This window comes from Vulpes vulpes, chromosome 3 (assembly GCF_048418805.1).
Source record: "Vulpes vulpes isolate BD-2025 chromosome 3, VulVul3, whole genome shotgun sequence".
In the NCBI taxonomy this organism is placed as follows: domain Eukaryota; kingdom Metazoa; phylum Chordata; class Mammalia; order Carnivora; family Canidae; genus Vulpes; species Vulpes vulpes.
In genome coordinates this window covers 23547495-23566223 of record NC_132782.1, presented here as the reverse complement: position 1 = coordinate 23566223, position 18729 = coordinate 23547495, and the positions used below count along the sequence as shown (strand labels likewise).

At 34.9% G+C, this 18729-nt stretch overlaps 1 protein-coding gene across 5 annotated transcripts in view; it reads left to right on the top strand.

Moving 5' to 3' along the window:
* SESTD1 (SEC14 and spectrin domain containing 1) overlaps positions 1-18729 on the top strand; it is a 129095-nt gene that overhangs the window by 52140 nt on the left and 58226 nt on the right. For all 5 annotated transcript variants that reach the window (XR_012000342.1, XM_072752070.1, XM_072752072.1 and 2 more), the window contains 2 exons: positions 12648-12738; positions 17180-17293. Coding sequence is in view for 4 of the 5 variants with exons in the window: in XM_072752070.1 (XP_072608171.1) it covers positions 12648-12738; positions 17180-17293 (205 nt within the window). In the remaining variant the exon portion in view is untranslated. The remainder of the gene's footprint in view (positions 1-12647; positions 12739-17179; positions 17294-18729) is intronic.

Here is an 18729-nt window from a genome sequence, read left to right as displayed (position 1 = left end):
CCTTTTATTAGTGAAATTATAATTAAAGACACTAGAATCAATTATTTCTGATAAACACTAGAATCAATTATTTCTGATAAAAGAATTAATGTATGCATTTGTTTTATTTTCTTATTTTTTAAAATATTTTATTTATTTATTCATGAGAGACAGAGAGAGAGAGGCAGAGACACAGGCAGAGGGAGAAGCAGGCTCCATGCAGGGAGCTGGATGTGGGTTGATCCGGGGTCTCCAGGACCACACCCTGGGCCGAAGGCAGCGCTAAACCGCTGAGCCACCCAAGCTGCCCTATTGTATGCTTTTAATGCATTGGATAATATGATACAGGTTTCCAAAATGTATGTACTGTCAACTTTTAAGGAACACAGAGATTGAGCATTTGTGTGCCATGCAACTTGAGAAAACATGAGAGAAGTGAATTTCATAAAATGCATCTTTTATTTAAATAGCTATTTCAATATATAGATAAAAATCTGTAAATTTTAATAGAGTGAAGGCTATTAGGAATTCAAACATTTTTATTTTAAAAAATGCAAATGCTTATGTTTTAATCTCAGATCTTTGGATTTTTAATTTTTGTATTTCTTGGGTGAAGGCAAAACAAACTTTTTGCTTAAGCCTACCTATCACTTCAACAACAAAAACAAACTCCTAATTTCCTCTTCCATAGGTGATATTTAGAGGCTGAAGTCTGACAGTTTATTAGAATCATTTGGAGATTTTTTTTTTTTTCACAATTCTAGTGCTCTCCAGAGATTTCTGATCAAATTGTTCTTGGGATGTCTGCTTATCCCTTAAAGGATTTAAAAAAATCCTTCAATAGGGTGCTTGGCTGCCTCATTTGGTGGAGCATCTAACTCATGATCTTAGGGTTGTGATGTGAGTTTGAGCCCCACCCACATTGGGTGTAGAGATTACTTAAAAATAAAATCTTAAAAAAAAAAATGCTTAGGGCTCCTGGGGCTTAGTTGGTTAATCATCTGACACTTGATTTTGGTTTGGGTCATGATCTCGGGGTCCTGGGATTGAGCCCTGCGTTGGGCTCCGTGCTCAGTGTGGAGTCTGCTTGGGATTCTCTTTTCTCCCTTTCCATGTGCACATGCGTGTGTGCGCGTGCTCTCTCTCTCTCTCTCTCTCTCTCTCTCTCTCAAATAAATGAATAAAAGTCTTTTAAAAAATATCCTTTACAATCCTTTAAGCTGCCCAGATAATTCTTAATTTGCAGTTAGATTTATAAGCCATTGCAATAAAGAATGAGGGCAGATTTGTTTGTTTGTAAACTATAAAGGTGGCAAAGGAGCAAAACTCTCTTATATAATGCTCTTAAACACCACATAATGAATTTTAAACATTTTAATCAGAACAAACAATGCTTTGTATTCTTCCTGTATTTGCATTATTGACATAAGAGATTGTTCCATCTTAAACACCTTGCAGAGTACAGGGTTAAAACTATATTTTAGAACAACTGACTTTAATCATACTTAATTCTAACATTGGTCTGTAATTTAATGATTCCTTTGCTGATTATTTTTTCTGTATTGGGGAAATAAGTCTTCAAGTGAAAAATTTCAATTTTCAATTTTTTTTTTTTACTTTCTGGAAAGGAAAGTTAGCAGACCTCACAGTGTGTTACTATTGAATAACCTTCCTAATCCTCTGCACTGAATGCAGAGGATTGTATTATTCACCATTAGGTAACAAACTTATTTGTAGGTAAATAATACTAGCTAGACATACAGCTAACAAATTCTGAAAAAGTATACATTCTTAGGTGAAGTGAGGTTCTGAAGGAATGTAATGTACCAATTACTGGTAGTCCATATTATCCATGAAAAATTCGTAAGCAAGGATTAGAGATTTACAAAGTGTTTTATGAACATGCTAGGTTTTCCTCTGGTGACACTGGAGGAACATGTCACTGAAGCTGAGTTCTGGAAGACACATTCAGCTTATCATTTAAGTTTGTGATTAAAAAAAAAAAATGCTTGTGTGGCACCTGGGTGGCTCAGTTGGTTAAGTGTCTGCCTTGGGCTCAGGTCATGATCCCTAGATGCTGGGATCCAACCCCACGTTGGGCTCCCTGCTCAGCAGGAAGTCTGCTGCTCTCCCTCCCACTGCCCCTCCCCCTCACTCAAATGTTCTCTCTCTCTTGTGTGTACTCTCTCTCAAATAAATGAATAAAATCTTAAAAAAAAATGCATTCTTTTATATACTATAATCATGCTCAGCCCAGCAGAATGCTCCTATGGTAAGGAGCACTGGGTAACTGAGGCAGGCTAAGGGACCAGCAGTTTCACTCATCTCTTCTTTCTGTTCGCTCTGGGTATGTGAGCAGCAAGTACAGTGGAAGACAAAATAGCCTACACTATTGACATTTCTCTCTCTTTTCCTTAATGCTATTCCAGTGTAAATTATGAATCAGCTTCTGCATATCCATACATACCTGCCAGCTAGTAGACAAGATAGGAATTGAAGCCGTGTGAAAGAACTTATTTTAGCAAGGCAAAATATAGATACCTAGATACTTTATTTTTGAAAATTATTTTGCTAGGCTTTAGTCCTCAAATATTTGTGAAAACTAAATTGTTAACCTTCCAGTTTTCTGGGAGAGCCTTCTATAACTTTGGTTTTTGAAAACATAGTTGGCAGCTCTGTATCAGTACTTGCCATTTCATTAGAGAGCTAGAGTGTATTCTGAGCTCTTCATTGCAACTTTGGAGATCAATTTATTAGATGTAATCTTTAAAACTGATTTTTCTCCTTCAGAACATCTGCAGTTCAAAACTGCATTTATATTATTTTGATTTAATTTAAATTAATTTAAGTTTTTAGTGGGAGGAGGGATAAGGGGAGAGAAAGAATCTCAAGCAGTCCCCACACCCAGCACAGAGCTCAACATGGGGCTCTGAGATCATGACCTGAACTGAAATCAAGAGTTGGATGCTGAACTGACTGAGCCACCCAGGTATCCCCAAAACTGCTTTTAAATTATAATCCCTCCAGCGTTTTATTATAAAAAATTTCAAATATACAAAAAGTTTTTGTACAGTAAACACCATTATGCCCATCATTTACAAGTCTCCAACATTTACGATTGGACTTGATCATGTATGTATTCATTATCCTTCCCTCTTTCCATCTCAGAGCTGTTTTTAAGTTTGCCCTGTCAGATTATGCTTAGCATGTGTCTAGAAAGGTGTCCTTTTTAGTATTACGTCTTCGTTTTTTTGTGTGACCTGCTGTGTCTCCCTGTCTTCTGCTTTTAAAGTTTGACCCCCCTATACTGTGACTATTTCAGGATAGCTCAGCAGTGCACTTGTCTGGCCTCTTCCTTACAGGCCATGCCCCAAAGTGGTCTCTTTTTGCAATAAACTTATTAGCATTTTGAATATAATAATAGGTTTTAAAAAAGTTACATAAAAATAAAAAGAAACTATTCAGTTTCTTATCTATACCTCCTACTTATTTTTAATGAGGAGAGAGACAAGGTATGACATATACATACCTTTTTTAAATTGTGTGGGGTAACCCAGCACAGTTGAGGATGGAGGCATTTCCTGATTCTTTTTCACACAGTTGCCTCTAACCTTGCTTTTGTTTCAGATCTTTGATTAGAGGGGCTTAGGAGAGAAGAGGAGGTTAGGATACTTGTAGCCTGACCTGAATACTAAGTTCAAGTTCAGGTGACTCTTGTCAGTTCTGTGTGGAGTTCAAGCCTAACTAACCATTACTGCCTCATTTTCTATAAAGGGTCAACCATAGGTTTTGATATAGAGTAATAAAATGACAAGTTTGGGCCAGCCTGAGTGTTAAATTTTAGGAGAGGTAAGTGGAGTTTATCTTTTGTTTTCTTAGCTCTTGCTATGTATTTTAGATATGAACAATAGGATCAGAAACTGGTGAGTCCATAATTAGGAGAGTCCCTAATGGAACTGAAGACAAATCTATAAATAGTTAATCTACAAATCTTTTCATTGAAAAAGTAAATACTGAGACTAGCAATAAACAGAACCACACAAATAGGTCATTAATCTCATAATATTTTATTACATATTTTATAATTCTAAATTATCAGAAGTGTATCCACATTCAGTGCAGCAAATGAGATTTGTTTCAGTACTACTACTGTGATAGTGATGTGATTTTAAGTTACTGAGACTACCTGCTTTTTAAAAACATTTTAAAAACATGTGGCAAAACACATTTCTTAACTTTGTTTTTTCATTAGTACTTTTCTGAAAAGCCCTTATATTTTTATTTTTTTAATTTTTATTTTTAAAAGGTTTTATTTATTCATGAGAGACAGAGAGAGGCAGAGACATAGGCAGAGGGAGAAGCAGGCTCCATGCAGGGAGCCCGATGCGGACTCAATCCCAGGACCCCTGGATTATGACCTAGGCCTGGATTACAGCCACCCAGGTGTCCTGTGAGGAGCCCTTTTGGATTGTTTTTCATATTTATGTCTGCTTGGTGTCATAGCAGTTTATGGTTAAATTACAGTTTATTATTAGATTGTGAGGTCCTTGAATACAGAATCATTTTTTATTTATCTCCATGTCTGCAGTGCCAATAAAAATGATTTGGAGATTTCAGCTCTTCATTGTATCCATATTGAAGGAATGAGCCAGATTTAGCAACACAGTGATAGAAATGATCTAAAATGCATTATGAAGGGAAAGAGAACAGCTGTGTATGGTTCTATAATTCTTTAAAATGGTGAAATTATTTGAATTCTATAACTAGTTTTTTAACTGTATTTTTTTTTTAATTTAAGTATAATTGACATATAATGTTATATTAGTTTCAAGTTTACAACATAATAATTTGGAAATCTTATACGCAGTGCTCTGTATGATAAATGTGGTTACCACACAACGTTATTATGTGGTTACCACACAACGTTATTATAATATTACTGACTATATTCCTTATGCTGTACTTTTCATATCTATGACTTATTTCTTTTATAACTGGAACTTTGTACCTCTTAATCTCCTTCATCTATTTTGCCCATTGTCCCACTCACATTGTTTCTGGCAACCACCAGTTTGTTCTCTTTATTTAATAGTTTGTTTCGTTGTTGCTGTTTGTTCATTTTTTTTTTTATTCCACATATAAGTTAATCTAATGGTGTTGTCACCATATAAGTTAATCTAATGGTGTTTGTCATCTCACCATTCTTTGAGTTATTTTACTTAGCATACTAAACTTTCCATGTTGTCCATGGAATGTCTTCCATCCATGCAGTTGCAAATGGCAAGATTTTGTTCTTTTTTTGGCTAAGTAATAGTCCATCGTATGTATGTATGTTATGTGTACATACATACACACATTCCATATCCTCTTTATCAGTTCATCTATCAGTGGACAAGTGGATTATTTCCATATCTTGGCTCTTGTATATAATATTGCAATAAACGTAGGAGTGCATATATCTTTTTGAATTAGTGTTTTTGTTTTCTTTGGGTAAATATCCCATAGTAGAATTATAGCACTGTGTGGTATTTCTACTTTTAAGTTTTTTTTTTTTTACTTTTAATTTTTTGAGGAACCTCCATACTGTTTTCTACAGTCGTGGTATCAATTTATGTTCTTACCAGTAGAGTATGAGGGTTCTCTTTTCTCCACATCTTGCCAGCACTTATTATTTCTTCTCTTTTTGATACAGATAATTTTTACTGGTGTGGGGTGGTATCTCCTTATGGTTTTGATTTGCTTTCTCTGAGTACTAGTGATACTGAGCAACTTTTTAGGTGTGTGTTAACTATCTGAATGTCTTCTTTGGAAAAAATCTATTCAGGTCTTCTGCCCATTTTTTTAATCATATTACTTTTTTTTGGTATTGAGTTTTAGAAGTTCTTTATAGATCCTGGATATTAGCCCCTTACTTGATGTATCATTTGCAAATGTCCTCTTCTATTTAGTAGGTTTCCATTTTGTTTTGTTGATGGTTTCCTTTGCATGCAAAAACTTATTTTTTGGTTTTTGGTTTTTTTATCCTTTCTCTTGTTAATGTCACATATCACATTGATTTACAAATACCAAACCATCCTTTCATTGTAATAAATCTCACTTGATTGTGGTGAATGATCCTTTTAATGTATTATTAAATATGCTTTGCTCAAATATCTTATTGAGGAATTTTGCATCCATGTTCTTCAAGTATGTTGGCCTGTATTTTTTTTTTTTCTGTATTTATCTGGTTTTGGTATCAGGCTAATAATGGCCTTATAGAATGAATTTGGAAAATTTCCTCCTTCTTTTATCTTTTAAAATAGTTTGATAAGAATAGGTATTGATTCATCTTTTTCCTTAAATGTTTGGTAGAATTTACCTGTGAAGCCATCTTATCCTGGACTTTTGTTTGAGAGTTTTTTGATTATTAATTCAATTTTGTTACTATAATCAATCTGTTCAAATTTTTTACTTCTTCCTGATGCAGTTTTAGAAGATAATGTTTCTAGGAGCTGATCTGTTTCATCTAGGTTGTTTAATTTGGTGGCATATAATTTTTTTATAGCATTATCATAATTCTTCATATTTCTGTAGTGTCAGTTGTCCTCTTCTATACTTTCTGATTTTATTTATTTGAGTTCTCTTTTTTTGATTAGTCTGGCTAAACGTTTATCAGTTTTGTATATCTTTTTAAAGAATCAGCTCTTGGTTTCTTTGACCTTTTCTAATTTTTTTTTGGCTCATTTTATTTCCATCCTTATCTTTATCATTTCCTTCCTTCCAACATTGGATTTTGTTTGTTCTTCTTTTTCTAGTTCCTTTAGGGTAAGACTAGATTGTTTCTTTGAGATTTTTATGTTTTTTTGAGGTAGGTTTGTATCATTAAAAACTTCCCATTTAGAACTGCTTTTGTTGCATCCCAGAGATTTTGTACTGTTGTGTTTTTGTTTTTATTTGTATTCATGTATTTTTTAATTTCCTCCAATTTCTTTGTTGACGCATTGGTTGTTTAGTAGCATATTTGGGTTCTTTATGTTTGTATTTTTTCTAGTTGTTTTCTTATAATTGATTTTGAGTTTCATGCTGTTGTGGTAGGAAAAGATGCTTTATGTGTTAGTCTTCTTAAATTTATTGAGACTTGTTTTGTGACCTAATGTGATCCATCCTGGAGAATGTTCCATGTGCATTTGAAAAGAATGTGTATTCTGCTGTTTTTGAATGGATTGTTTTCTATATATTTTTATATTTTTTAAGTCCATCTAGCCTAATGAGTCATTCAAAGCCATTGTTTCCTTATTGCTATTCTGTTCAGATAACCTGTCCACTGATGTAAGTGAGGTGTTAAAGTCCCTTACTGTTACTGTATAGCTGTCACTTTCTCCCTTTATGTCTGTTAAAATTTGTTTTATGTATTTAGGTGCTCTTATGTTGGGTGCCTGGATATTAACAATTGTTATATTCTCTTGTTGGATGGATCCGTTTATCATTATGTAATGCCCAGTGTTTGTCTCTTGCTACAGTTGTTCTTTTAAAATCTATTTTGTCTGATATAAGTATTGCTACCCCAGCTTTTGTTTTTCTTTTTTGCTTCCTTCTGTGTGGAATATCTTTTTCTATCCCTTCATTTTCAGTCTGTGTCTAGGTCGGAAGTGAATCTTTTGTAGGCAGGCTTTTTTTTGTTTTTTGTTTTTAAATCCATTCAGTCACCTACTGTCTTTTGATTGGAGCATTTAATTAATTCATATTTAGCGTAATTATTGATAGGTGTGTACTTACTGCCATTTTGTTGTTTTCTGATTGTTTTTGTAATTCTCTGTTCCTTTCTTCACTTGCTCTTTAGTGATTTGATGGCTTTCTTTAGCGTTTTGTTTGGAATCCTTTCTCTTTATTTTTTTGAGCTGAAATGAAGAGTTGAACACTTAACTGACTGAGCCACCCTGGTACCCTTGAACATGTTTTATGTTCTTGATGAGTATTTTTTTTAATAATCATCTCAGTCATATAACATATTGAAAATTTATAATGTGCTGTCTTAAAAAATGACTGCTAAGCCAGTATTTGTTTTCTTCGCCATGTAGTTTTTATTTTTCTGTCCTTTCTCTTTCCTTTTCACCTGCTTAAGTACACATCAGTGGATGCCTGCTGGACTAGTACAGTAGCCAGGCTAACTTCTCTGTCCCCTTCTCTCCACTTTCCACACCAAAACAAGATTAATTTCATTGAAACAACAGTTTTATCTTTCCCAGTTTTCTATGACCTCCTCTTTTTCTTACTGCACAGTGAATTCAATTCAGTAGCCATTTATTTTGCTGATACCACTGCAGACATTGTATGTCATGTATTGCGAAGGCAGGAAAGACTAAGTCTTTGCTCTCAAGGGCAGTCTTTCAGCCTTCTTAACTGCTATGCTAAGACCTTGTATGTTTTGACTTAACCTTCTTAGTTAATATTTCTTTGACAGTTATTGTGTAAGGCAATTAGTTTTAAGTACTTGTATTAACTCAGTTTTCAGAATAATGGTAAGATAGTATTATTATTTCCATTTCATAGATGAAAAAGGGCAGAGAAATTAAGAAACTCCTTAAATTAATATGTGGTGCCTTTGCTCATATTCATTATGCTCTGTACCTGACCTTTTACATTAAGTTTTATTAGCTCCTTTATGAAGATCCTTCCCAGATTCTCCTGTTATCCAGACTTACAGCCCTTGCTGTTTCAGACACTTCAGGAGTTTAATCATGATATGTTTAAAGATGGTTTTATTTTATTTTATTTTTTTATTTTATTTTATTTATAAAGATTTTATTTATGTGAGATGGAGAATGAGCAAGAGAGCATTAGCAGAAGGCAGAGAGAGAGGGAGAAGTAGGCTCCATGCTGAGCAGGAACCCAGAATGGGGTTTGATTCCAGGACTCTGGGATTATGACCTGAGCCCTGAGCTGAAGGCACATGCTTAACCAACACAGCCACCCTGGTGCCTGAATTTTTATTTATTTATTTATTTGTTTATTTTGAAAATTTTATTTAAGTTCAGTTAATTAACATATAATGTATTACTGGTTTCAGAGGTAGAAGTCAGTGCTCATTACATTGTGTGCCCTCCTTAATGTCCTTCACCCAAGTACCCCATCTCCCCACCCCTTCCCCTCCAGCGACCCTCAGTTTGTTTCCTGTGATTAAGAGTCTTACAGTTTGTCAAGGCCATCTGTATTTAAAGCTCTGTGCTAAAAGCTGCCAGAATATCAGTAAGATAATATCCTTACTTTCTGGAAGCATGTTAAATTGTAAACAAGTAATTACAATGAAAGCATAAGTGAGATTAGTTGCCATAATGTAAGTGTAAGCAGAGCTCTGTGAGTAGAAGAGAAGGAACCCTTAGTTGTAATCAAAGAAATTATTGAAGAGCTATAGTGTACTGAACCCAAGAAATACATTGACAGTCTGTTTCTAATCAAAGTGAGTGGGTTTGTTAAGGAGCCTCTCCTCTTAACTCAAGCCACCTCACCCCTGAAAGGCTCTAATGGAGGTGAACAAGGATATAGAATCTAATAGATTTTTGTATTGTTTTTTGATGTAATTATAAATATTAAAAGCAATATAGGAGTTTATTAATATTAGTACTGCAGCTCCTCTAACATACCCTTTTATAAAGGACAGAGCATGCTTCTAAATTAAGTATGTTAAAAAAATACTTGAAATTGTCACTCCGCTTGTAGGAATGAAGTGAAAAAAAGACCAGTGGGCACATAGATGGCTCAGTGGTTGAGCGTCTGCCTTGGGCTCAGGTCGTGATCCTGGGGTCCTGGGATCAATTCCTACATCCGGTTCCCTGCGGGGAGCCTGCTTCTCCCTCTGCCTATCACTCTGCCTCTCTCTGTCTCTGATGAATAAATAAAATATTTTTTTTTTAAAAAAGAACAATCCTTTCATGTAGTTGAAAGATCATTTGGTTTTGCAGTTTTCAAATAGTATCTTTCAGTTGTGTATTTTCATTACTTGAGTAAAATGTGAGAAAATTATGATTAAGGGTGTTTTTAAGTACGCTAAAAGATAAATTTAGAATACATTATGCCCCTAACATTACTGCAGATGGTATTTGTAAGCTTCATTAATTTTTTTGTTTTAATATACAGATTAATTTAGAGTGTGCTTTGAACCAAAAATATGTTATTAGTGTAAAACTTCTTTAACAAAATGGTTGTGTAACCGGTATTCTCTTTACTATAGTACCAATGAGGGAAGACCTTCTACTGGACAACTCTGGGTGTCTTATTTCTGCCTCCTGCAAATTGCTGTAAGGCATTGGTAGAGACCCTGAGTGGAATAGTCAGCTACCTAACTAGGTTGCTCTCTTTTGGTCTTGTATCCTACCTGAGTTATATTGGTCTTCCTTAGAAATCTTGTTGGCAGGGAACTCCAGAAGTTCCTCATTACCTGATCCTACAACTAGCAATTCGGTGTCAGATTTGCTTCTCCAAGCAAGTCTTTGTATTCTCTTGCTCATCCACAGTGATCATTGTATTGCCTCAAATCCCCCTGACAAAGATTACTTAGTGAATCCTTTATTTTAAAATGCAAAATCCCAAAATTGAGTATTTCAGCATTTTTTTATTGAGTTATAATTCACATACCTTAAACATCAACCTTTTAAAGTGTACAATTTAGTGGTTTTCAGTATATTCATAAGGCCATGTGACCATTACACAGTTTCATCCATTGGCCCAAAAGGAAATGTTGTACCCATTAGTAGTCACTCCCCATTCTCTTGTCCTCCTAGCTCTTAGCAGCTACTAATCTGCTTTCTGTCTTTGTGTATTTGTTGATTCTGGACATTTCATATAAATGTAATCATACAAAATGTATACTTTTTTGTCTAGCTTCTTTCACTGAGCATAATGTTTTCGAGGTTTATCCATGTTGTAGCATGTTATCAGTACTTCATTCCTAATTTTTTTTTTAAGATTTTATTTGTTTATTTGAGAGAGAGAGAGAGAGAGCACATGAGCATGGAGGAGGGGCAGAGGGAAAGGGAGAAGCAGGCTCCCCACTGAGCAAGGAGCCCTTCCAGCTGTTCGATCCCAGGACCCTGAGATCATGACCTGAGCCCAAGGCAGACGCCTAGCTGACTGAGCCACTCAGATGCCCCAGTACTTGATTCATTTTTACAGTGAATAATATTCCATTACATAGATTACCATATTTTGTTTTTCTCTTTGTCAGTGATGGAAATTTGAGTTGTTTCTACTTTTGGCTATTAGGAATTATGCTGCTGTGAACAGTTGTGTGCAAGTTTTTTGTATGGACATATATTTCAGTTTGCTTCATCTTTTGAACAGTTCCCTGTTTCTTTGGAAGCTTAGCTTCTGTCCCTGCCTACTGAGGCCCCTGTTCTTATAAATCTTTAGCAGTACCATCCTCAAACTTGGAACCTCATTGTTGCTTGGTAGAATTCGACATCACTTCTCCAAGAACCCTCTTAAGGCTAATGTGAATATTTGGAGGAAGTAAGGCAAGATTATTTGGATTTAAATCTTAGGAAAGGATTTGCTGATTACCTTTCCTATAATGTATACAATTGATAGAACTTTGAGCATGGAGAGGTTTCACTACCAAATCCTTGCTCTGCTAAGTGAAACTGCAGTTTCTTCTGCTGTATTGGAGAGAGAGCAGTTGAGATCCTTGCATTGAATTCACTGTATGGGATTCCTGAGTGGTTTAGAAGTCGAGCACCTGACTTTGGCCCAAGGTGTGACCCTAGAGTCCCGGGATCAGGACTCCAGGGTCCCACATTGACCTATATAGGTTGACGTGGGACCTGGTCTATGCCTCTCTCTCTCTCTCTCTCTCTGTCTCTCATGAATAAATAAAATCTTTAAAAAAATCCATTTCATAAATAAAAAATAAAGCAGCTATGTAGTTTGGTCTTTTGCGTGGAGGTTTTTTTGTTTTTTTGTTTTGTTTTGTTTTTGCATAGTTGCATTTTACTAGAGTAGGCTTCTAGGAAGTGTTTAGTTAATACTTGAATAACTGAATGTGATATGTAGCAGTAACCCATTCCAACACTCAGGATGATATTCTGCTGGTCAGGTATCTGAGAGTGCAAAGGAGAAGGAAGGGTTGTACATTCAGACATGGTGTATTCAAATTTTGAATTACTGTTAGACCAAATACTACCTCATCTCATTAAATTTGCTCAAAAGAATGGCAAGAAATCCATTTCCAATGGTTTGCTAATAACTTACTCTATTTTTTACCTGTTTGAAATGATCACTTCACAAACCTACTTCTGGCAGGAAGGAGAGGCCAGAAGTTTGTATGCACTTGGCAGTCATTAGTTACCTTCTTCCCCGGGGTCCCATTTTACAAATGAAGAAATTGAAAGGCACTTGAGAATGAATGTTGCTTTGATTTCTTCTCTTTTTAAGACATTGACTTTCTGTGCTTTTAGAATAATTTTCTTGCCAAATGAGTTTGTAAATTGTCAGTGTTTCCTAAAATGAGAAAAATCAAATTGCTTGAAAAAAACAAAGGATACCCTGAAGAATTTTATTAATGACAGTGTAAACCAAACCAAATGAAATTAATGCTGCTCCATATATGATTAAACTATAGGCTTTGTTTAGGATTATAAAGAATAAAATATGAAGCCTGTTTTAACACTTTGTAATTTTTCGTTTGTTTGTTTCAGTGAAAAGTGTAAGGCTAGAGGATTTACCGTGATTGTGGATGGCAGAAAATCACAGTGGAATGTGGTGAAAACAGTAGTCTTAATGCTACAGGTAATTTTATTTTTGACTCTTAGGAAATGGTTTTATTTTATAGCAACAGATAAAGTGATAATCGCAAATGCATTTCATTTATTTCACTGTGCCCAAACTTCTCAGCAGTGACGGAGTTCTGAAATGCACACTACTGGAATTTTAAAATTCAATTCTTAGAGGTTTTACTTTGAATAGTAAAATAAATTTCAGACCTATTGTAAAGATTTGTAAATGATCAAAGATAGTATGTTATGTTTAAATAATTTAATAAGTAGGCCATTGAATCTAAAAGTGTGAGATGTTGTTGGACTTACTTGGGAGCTTTTGCGTGCTGTGGTGTCTGCATCATCCCCTGTCTACTCCATTCTGATATCTTAGGAAGGAAGCAGGACTGGGCAAATCTAGTCTGGAAAAGCTTCATGTGGTTCTGAGCAGTCTTTTCCTTATGTTCCCTTCTTTTCTCCAGAAAGCACCAGGATTTATGGTACCCTTATTACTTATTTCTAATTTAGAAGTGTACTTGACAGCTGTGTCCTTGGAAACTTCAGCGGCCCACAAACCAGCACTTGATAAACAGCTGCAGTTACAAAGTCTTTGGTCTAATACTAGTCTTTGTGTTTCCTTGTGTTCCTCACAGAAAGATCTTGCTATCCTTTGCTTGTATTAGGTACCTAGTAAACATTTGTTGTTTTATTTTAAGGATATTGAGGATGTTTTGACTTGAAATGGAAAATAAAACATTCAAACGATTTAGAGGCAGCAGATTGCTCTAATGTATCTGGGTTTCCTTAGAAGGGCTTCAAGAGAATGTGGAAGTTAAATAAGTTTAAATAAAAGACTGTCTGATTTATTTATTATTTAAGAAATTTTCAAAGAGATTTTGTGTACTTATTCATGCGAGATACAGAAAGAGAGAGGCAGAGGCAGAGAGAGAAGCAGGCTCCATGCAGAGAACCCGATGTTGGACTCGATCCAGGTCTCCAGGATCACGCCCTGAGCTGAAGGCAGATGCACTCAGCTGCTGAGCCACCCAGGGGTCCCAAAATTGTCTAGTTTAGATGAAAGAAAGTGAAAAAGGCATTTCTATCAGGTATACTGAGTTCAAGCTCAGAAATGAACCAAATATAATGAAGAGAGTTGATGGTAGGTCAGTTTGGGGAAAATAGAAATTGACAGTTATATGGGATAGTGAATATTCAGTTAGGTAAATATCAGTGATATAGAAAGAAAGATCAAGAATTTTAAATGAATTGAGAAATAATTAGTAGCTGCTTTTGGGTTCTGTGGAAAGAAGTATAATTTAGAATTTTATTTTATTTTTTTTAAGTTTTTATTTATTTATTTATTAGAGCTTGAGAGAGCACAAGCGGGGGAGTGGCAGAGGGAGAGGGAGAAGCAGGCTCCCTTACTGAGCAGAGAGCCTGATGCAGGACTCAATCCCAGGACCCTGGGATCATGATCCTAGCTGAAGGCAGCCTTTCAAAAACCAACTGAGCCACCCGGGTACCCTATAATTTAGAATTTTAAATGATAACTAAGGAGAATGATTTGTAATGTTTTTTTTTCCCCCTTGGGATTATTAGGAAAAAAGGACTGGAGGGATGGGGGACTAGTAATTTTAGTGCCTAAAATGTTTTGGGTACTGTACTAAACTTCCTGTAAATTAATCTCATTTAATTTTATCCTTACAACTTTGGAAAGCAGATTCTCTTCTCCCAGAAGGTCAGCTGAGGCTCAAAGATTTTAAATAACTTCGCCAGGTTCTTGTATTGAACATGGGAAGGAGCCTCAGTTGGAACTTAACGTGGCCTAACCCCCAAGTCTGGTTTTATTCTTTACAAAGGGTATATTTACCAATGGGGGATATTGGAGGTGGTTCCCAAATTATCTACCCATTACCTCCTTAAATGTGTGGCCTAAACCTTTATCATTAGAATAAATCCTTTGGGTTGGAAAGGATGTAACCTCCAGAGGATCAGGTTTTTAAGGGAGCACAGATTGGTGTCCCATTGCATTTTCTATCAGATATATCCTGCCAGCAGTCTTATACCCAGCCTTGAGGATTAACTCTTCTCAGTAAAAGTTGTTAAAATAACTATTAGATGAGAAATCCATTAATTATGATCTTGTGTTCTTCCTTTCATCCTGTCATTCAACTGTGTCACAGATGACCTGTTTGGGACTTGCTGTATGAACTGGACTTTGATCAGTGGGAGTTTTGAAGAACAATCAATGGATGATTTAATCCCCTCTTGCGATTTCTTTTCTGATAGGTATTTTAACAACTTTTGGATTTATTAATAGTTAACATTTTCAGAAGTTGCAGTGGCCTTTTGTTTACTCCTAGTCAAACAGTTTTTACATGCAAAATCACTCATTGCTTATATTTCAGAAGGTACTAGTACCAGTTATTTGGGATCCCAGAGCTTAGTGTTGGCTTTGTTTGTAACTAATATTCTCTAAAATGAATGGTTTGATTTTTTTCTTGTTTCGCAAAACCTTAATATTCACTGATTTTTAAAGTAATAATCTTTCACAAGTCTGTATAATTAAATAAACATCAATCTATTTCCTAGCCTCCCTGATAACTTTTGGTACCATTGAGTTTACTTACCTTATTCATAGCCAAGTCATTGCAGCGGGCACCAGATTTGTTACATGCCCAATAGTGTGTTTAAATTGAAAGATTGCTGTTTTCTCCTACTGCATAATAATAATTACAGCCATAATTTATTATTAATATTCGGTTGTGCCTTGAATGGTATTTGACCCCTAGAGTTTGTAAATAAAGTTTTATTGGAACTTAACTGTCCCCATTCATTTATATTTTTTATAGTTGCTTTCATACTACCATGACAGAATTGCAGTAGTTGCAGTAGAGACTACATAGCCTGCAAAGCCTAAAGTTACACTGGACAGGTTACTTTAGTTCTTTGAAACTCAGTTTACTCTCCTGGAAAATTGGGAGGATGAGATCTACTTATTAACGTGAATTCATTTATTCAACAGATATTCATGGAGTGTTTTGTATATACCAGGCACTACTATAGGCTAGAGAAACGGGAATGACATGATTAGATAAGGTAATTGCCATTGTGAAGCTAATATTATACTTAAGGAGTCAGACTGTAAGTAATTAGGCAGATTACTAAATAATATACCAGCAGATAATGGTAGATGCTATGAAGAAAAATACAGTAATAAAAGGAAACGGAGTCAAATGGTGCTACTTTAGATAGGGTGGTCAGGGAAAAAGGGGATGTTTGAGTAGAACTTAAATAAATGGAGGGAACTTACGTAAATAGGGCAAAAAACATTTAGGGCATTAGCCTCAGCTGGAGTCAGACTTGTTACATTCCAGGAACTGCAGGAAGCTTAGTATGGCTGTGGTAGGCGAGTGAGGTGGAGGGGAGGGGTATAAGGTGAGGTCTGAGGGTCCATGGGGCTTGAGCTCTGAGGACTTTCTAGGCCCTGGTGGGGAATTTGAATTTTACTCTTAGCATAAGAAAATGTGAAGAAAGGAGGCCTGTTAAGGGGATATTTAAAAAGACTGACTAATTTAGAGATGTTAGCAATGCAGGGGATGGAAATGGATAGGTTTAAGATGTATTTTAAAGATAGACTGTATTGGGGCACCTGGGTGGCTCAGTTGGTTAAGCGTCTGCCTTTGGTTCAAGTCACGATCCTAGAGTCCTGGGATGGAGCCCTGTGTGGAGCCCTGAAAGGGGCTTTCTGCTCAGTGGGGAGCCTGCTTCTCCTTCTCCCTCTCCCTCTCCCACCCCTGCCTGTGCTCTCTCTCTCTCTGTGTCAAATAAATAAATAAAATCTTTAAAAAAATATATATGTAGATTGTATGGGGCTTGCTGATAAAATATACATGGAATATTTATTAACTCAGTGAATGTTAACTTCCATTCTTTCTTTAGATAATGTGAATAACCATATCTAGTAAGTGAAATTTGTGTTTGTCAGAGATTAGCTTGTCCTCTTCTTGATGTTAATAAACAGAATCTGGGCTTCTTTGTGTAAACAGCCAGTAAGAAATTTATTTTGTGAGAAAATTGATTTTACATTATTTGAAGAAATTCTCCAAGATGATTGTGTTAGAAAAAGATTTTTTCATGTAGTAGAAAACCCAATTGTAATAGTTGGTCAGTTAAAAATTGTCTTGTAGTTTGGTCTAAATATATCCCTATTAGAGAGATTCAGTAAAACACAAAAAATAATTTACATGTACTGTGAATATTACGTTGTTTATTTGAAATCTTTTCTAAATCAACTTGTCTTTCTAAGTATTTCTTTATTACCATGTATATTTTGAAGTTTGGAGTATTCTGAAGGTCTCTTACTTACTCAATCCAACCATGAAAACCTAGTAATTTATAACTTTAATAAATTATGCATCTTACATGTATAATTTATAATTACTTTTTTTTTTTTTTTTTTTTGTATTTTACAGAATGTTGTTCCAGCTGAGGTGTCCCTTGTCTGTGTAGTGAAGCCTGATGAATTCTGGGATAAGAAAGTAACACATTTTTGTTTTTGGAAAGAAAAGGATAGACTTGGCTTTGAGGTAAATATACTCTATAAAAAAGCAAAAGTGTGTTGTATCTTTAAAAATGGCATTTTCCTGGTATTTTGTTTGTTCATAATCGGATAGTAAGCTGTGCTGGTGCAGTGATGGGTCAGTGCCTAAGCAACGATGAGCATATAATTGACATTCACATACTTGTTGAATATATTATTATTTTTTGTCAAAGACCACAAATTCTTTCTTGTTTTCATTTATACCACTCTTTCTAAACTTCGAGTAAGTAGAACTTTCTATTTAAAAAAAAAAAAAAATTATTGCATTACCAAGAGGACATTTGGCTAATACTAGGAAATCCTGGACACTTTGAAATTGAAGTTAGTGTCTGTTTTGTGTGATATGTCATAATTATTTTCAGTATCTGGTTTGGTTTTGATCCATGAAAAAAGTTATCTGTCCTTTTCTATTGACATTATTCTCTCCCTTTCATTTGCTTGTGTAAAACTACATCATCTTACTGTAGATTAGAAAGAAGTCCAGATGGAATACAAATCTAAACAATTCTGTCATATTTTTTTCTGCCACAAACTGTTAAAAGCTTTTTTCATCCTTGATACTATATCTGGTTCGGAGCTGTACCTGGTTTGACATTAGTCTAGCTGCTTCAGCTTTCTTTTGACTAGTGTGTGCATGTGTATCTTTTTCCATATTTGCCTATTTCTTTATATTTAAAGTGGATTTCTTAATGTCCTTGGGTCTTGCTTTCATATCCATTCTGACGATCTGTCCTTTCAGTGTTTAAGACCATTTGTATTTAATGTAATTATTGATATAGGTGGATTAAAATCTACCATCTTGCTAGATTTTATGTATTTTTTTAGTTTTTTTTCTTGCCTTCTTTTGGATTATTTTTTATGATTACATTTTATCTCCATTGTAGTTTAATATCTCTTATGAAAAATTTTGTGAGTGTGTGCATACCCTAAGTTTACAATATACATCTTTAATTAGTGGACTATTACCTTCAAATAATATATCACTTAATATGTAGTAGAAATTACTTAAAACAGTATATATCCAATACTTCCCACTGTTGTCATACATTTTACTTTTACTATTCTGTAAACACACAATAGATGGCTACTATTTTTGCCATCAATAGTTTATTTAGAGCAATTAAAATAATAGAAGAATGAATTTCATCTTTATATCACCTCTGGTCTTCATTTTTTTCTTGTAGATTCATCTTTTTGTCTGATATATTCCTTGTATTTAAAGGACTTCTTTTAACATATCCTACAGTGCAGGTCTATTGGCATTGAATTTTTTCAGCTTTTGTATTCCTGGAAAAAACCTATTGTATTGTTTCTATTATGGTTTTCAAAGATATTTTCAGTAGGTTTAGACTTTTGTTTCATTGTTTATTTCTTTTAGCACAATAAGTATATCACATCTTTGATTTTTCATTTCCATAGCTT